Consider the following 3,506-nt stretch of genomic DNA (forward strand, 5'->3'; position numbering starts at 1 on the left):
AACCTGCACAGACACCAGGTCGCCCCGAGCCCCCGGGGAGCCCTTTGGGGGGAGCAGCCCCCACGTGCAGCCGCGCTGGAGGGCAACGGGCTGCGAGCGAGTGGGAAACCTCAGTGATGGGAAATGTCCCCGAAACATCGGTGATGGCAAATGTCCCCTCTGCCCATGGGCACTGAGAACGGGCTTTAGGCTTCAGCTGCTCATGGGAGAAACCTGGGCTCCCACCCCCAGGTGCCCAGAGCAGGGCAGAGCCCCGAGACCCCCCGTCCTTCATGCCCCAGCACCGCCACCAGCCCTGCCCCTGCCTGTGGCACCGCCATCCCTGCGGGGCTGGGGCAGGCTCGGGGGGTCACCGGGGGCTGCACGGGGCAGAGCTGAGGAGGAGTAAGGCCAAGCGAGGCTGAACCCAACAGGCAGCTATACACCGACAAGCGTGTCCTTCCCCAGCTGTCCTCGTCACCCTGAACTGGGCAGAGCCCCAAGACACCGGGGACGGGGTACACAGAAACGTCCCACAGACACCACGAGGAGCCCGTGCCAGGGACCGGGGAGCTAGGGATGTCACTGGCTGCCACCGCCGGGGCTCTCGCCCTCCGTCAGGGTCTTGAAGTCCATGGAGAGGGCCAGCTCCTCGGCCAGCGGCGGGCGCTTCCAGTCGTCCCGCGTCAGCACGTAGCCCACCACCAGCCCGAAGGCCACCAGCAGCACCCCCAGGGTGTTGGCCAGGACGCCCTCGGGCACAAAGTGGCTGTAGGTGTCCCTGTGGGGACAGAGGGGGACACTCAAGCCTCGGGGTGTGAGTGGCCTGTCCCTACCCTGGCTGGGACCCCCCTCCTCATCCCCATCGTCCAGGCACACACCCTGGAAAGGTCCCTTTCCCCCAAATCAGAGCAAGAGGGGTGCATTCGCTTTGGGGAGGGACACTCTTGGTGACAGCAGAGAAAACTGGGGGCACAGTCCTATAGCAGGGCTAGAGGCAGCCCAGCACCTCCCCAGCCAGATGTGCTCCCCCAAGAAGAGGGAGGTGGCTCCTGGGGTGCCCCATCGCCGTGTCCTCCAGCTGCTGGGGCCTTGGGGACATGAGTGTCCCAGGGGGTTCTGAAAACGCCTGGCTGCAGAGAGGCAGCGGTGGGGTGTTGTTATTCCCCATCCCCAAAGCAAGCTGTCACAGGATTCAGCCCTTGTTAAACATCATCTGGGAGGTGACTCAGCAGCAGCAGCAGCAGAACTAAAGGCCTTGGGGGGGTGGAATTTAATGGCCACAGAGCCACAGCCTGAGCAAGGGCTGAACTCTGGAGCAGCCCTTTGCTGGGGGCCAGGGGGGGATCTGAGGGGCTAAATCCCCCCAGCTCAGTCACCCACCTGATGTTGAAGAGGAGCATCTCAGTGATGCCCAGCAAGCAGGCGGCGATGGAGAGGGCGAAGAGGGCGATGCCGAAGAAGACATGCTGGGGTTTGTACCGGCCACGCAGCGAGAAGGAGGCGCCGGGGAACAAGAAGAAACCGCAGCCCAGGAGCCACTGCGGGGAGTGCGGGGATGTCACAGGGCACTGCGGGGTCCCTTCCCCTCCCCGGGGCGGCCCAGGGGCTCCCCAGCCCTCACCTGCAGGAGGTAGAGCACGAAGGCGGCCATCCCGCACCAGCTGTGCAGGCTGTACATGTCGGGGATGCCCTTGGTGCGGTGGGACTCGAAGACGGCGACGATGCCTGCGGAGAGGAGCCTGTTACCCCCCCCGAGGCCCCATCCGGCCCCATCCGCCCGCCCCAGCCCCGGCGCTCACCGATGAGGGCGATGAGCAGGGCCAGGCCATGGAGCAGCGCATGCAGAGCCTTGGTGGAGCGCTTGGCTTCATGCCTGAAGACCCGGTAGACCAGGAGAGCTGCCGGAGAGAGGGCAGGTGAGCATCCGTGGGGGTCCCCCACCTCCCCGACACCCTGCATCTCCCAAGGGTGCTGCACGTGGGGTGGGGGGGTTCCTGGAGCATCTTCCCCATCTCATTTGTCACCATTTTTGTCCCCTTCACTCCCTGCCCGGCTGCAGCTCCGGGGGGTTTGGAGGCTGCAGGCGGGACAGGGCGCTTGTCCTGCTCACCGTCACCTTGGAGGAAAACCATGCCCAGCACCATGCAGAGCGGGTGGACGTTGAACTGGAGGGGGCTGTGCCAGGCCACGCCACCCCGGTAGCGGCCCAGCCACGCGCCCATGGTGGCCAGCAGCGTCAGGCCCAGCAGCTGCGACACGGCCACGTACGCCGAGAGCCCCGCGGGGCTGGCGGGCGGCGGAGCCCCGTCCATGCCGGCCTGCGGGGACAGAGAGGAGGGGGCAGCGAAGCCACAGGTGGCCCCGCGTGGCAGCGGGGGTCCCGGCCGGCCCCGGTGTGGGGGTCCCACTGTGGGGTCCCACTGCGGGCAGCTTCCGGCGCTGCCGCTCCGCCCTCACCTGCCACGGAGCCGGACGCTTCCTGGTGCCGCGGGGACGGCTGCGTCACCCATGCTTGGAGGTGGCTCCCGGCCACCACGGCACACCCAGCCCTGCGCCTCTGTCCCTACTGTCCTGCCCCAGCCCTCCTGTCCCTCCTGTCCTGCTCCTGCCCACAACCTACCTGCCCCATTCCTCCTGCCCCAGCCCTCCAGCCACACCACCCCTCCATCCCCATCCCTCCATCCCTGTCCCTCCATTCTCGTCCCTCCATCCCCATCCCTCCATCCTCACCCCTCCATCCCTGTCCCTCCATCCCCATCCCTCCCACTCCATCCCCACCCCATGTCCCACCCTCACTCCCTCCCCAGCTCACCCACCCCCAGAGCCCCACAACAACACCCCCCCCCCTCCAAACCCTGTTAGAGTAAGGCAGCACAGGGATGAGTGAGGCTGCTCGGGACCCCCCCCCCCCAATGACAAAAGCGATGGCCCTTGGGGCCATGGGGCTGAGCAAACCCCCCGAACAGACCCACGGTGTTACCCAGCTGCGCTGCAGCCACCCCACAGACCTGTCCCATGGCCCCCATGACCCACCTGCACCAGTGTTGCGCTTTGTGCTGGGTTGTCCCCCAATGCTCCCCGCTGGCCCAGGGATCAGAAGAGCCTCCACCGCCGCCACCAGCACAGCCACCTCTCCTGCTTCCCAGCAAGTCCCAGCCCCAGGGGACAATGTCCCACCTCTGCCCCTGCCCCACTGCAGCTGCCTCTGGGGAGGAGCACCCGGCTGGATGCAGCAGACAGACCCACAGTGCTGGGGGGGTCTGGAGAGGGCCGGGGGGGGATGCATTAAGACCACGCACACACTTTATTCCCAGCCACCTTTATTGGATCAGCCGGATAAGTGGGTTAAGGGAATTGGTTTATCCCATTAGGTTGCACTGCAAAGGCCGCCTGCCCGCGCCCAGCCTCACCGCCCGGGGCCATGGGGTGCTGTGTGGGGATGGGCACAGGGACCAGGCCAGGGTGGGGGCAGCAAGAGGCACCGGCTGCTTGTTGCACCCCAACAGCCTCCCCCAAACCCTCAC

The 3,506-nt window shown here is 66.7% G+C and overlaps 1 protein-coding gene across 1 annotated transcript; it reads right to left on the reverse strand.

Moving 5' to 3' along the window:
- Positions 1–561: 561 nt before the first annotated feature.
- Positions 562–2,294, reverse strand: CYB561 (cytochrome b561). Its single transcript, XM_068418878.1, has 5 exons — positions 2,093–2,294; positions 1,782–1,880; positions 1,604–1,707; positions 1,363–1,520; positions 562–760 (listed from the first exon to the last, which is right to left on the reverse strand). The coding sequence occupies exons 1-5, from the start codon at positions 2,292–2,294 to the stop codon at positions 562–564; spliced, it is 762 nt and encodes a 253-aa protein (XP_068274979.1).
- Positions 2,295–3,506: the final 1,212 nt, after the last annotated feature.

The sequence above is a fragment of the Nyctibius grandis genome, chromosome 26 (genome assembly GCF_013368605.1).
Source record: "Nyctibius grandis isolate bNycGra1 chromosome 26, bNycGra1.pri, whole genome shotgun sequence".
Taxonomy (NCBI): domain Eukaryota; kingdom Metazoa; phylum Chordata; class Aves; order Nyctibiiformes; family Nyctibiidae; genus Nyctibius; species Nyctibius grandis.

Excerpts from the sequence above, each read along its gene's own strand:
- CYB561 (XM_068418878.1), bottom strand. The coding sequence starts at position 2,294 with ATGGACGGGGCTCCGCCGCCCGCCAGCCCCGCGGGGCTCTCGGCGTAC. Across the intron at positions 1,881-2,092 it reads GGTTTTCCTCCAAGGTGACG|CTCTCCTGGTCTACCGGGTC; the intron begins GTGAGCAGGACA and ends TCTCTCCGGCAG. Across the intron at positions 761-1,362 it reads ATGCTCCTCTTCAACATCAG|GGACACCTACAGCCACTTTG; the intron begins GTGGGTGACTGA and ends CTGTCCCCACAG.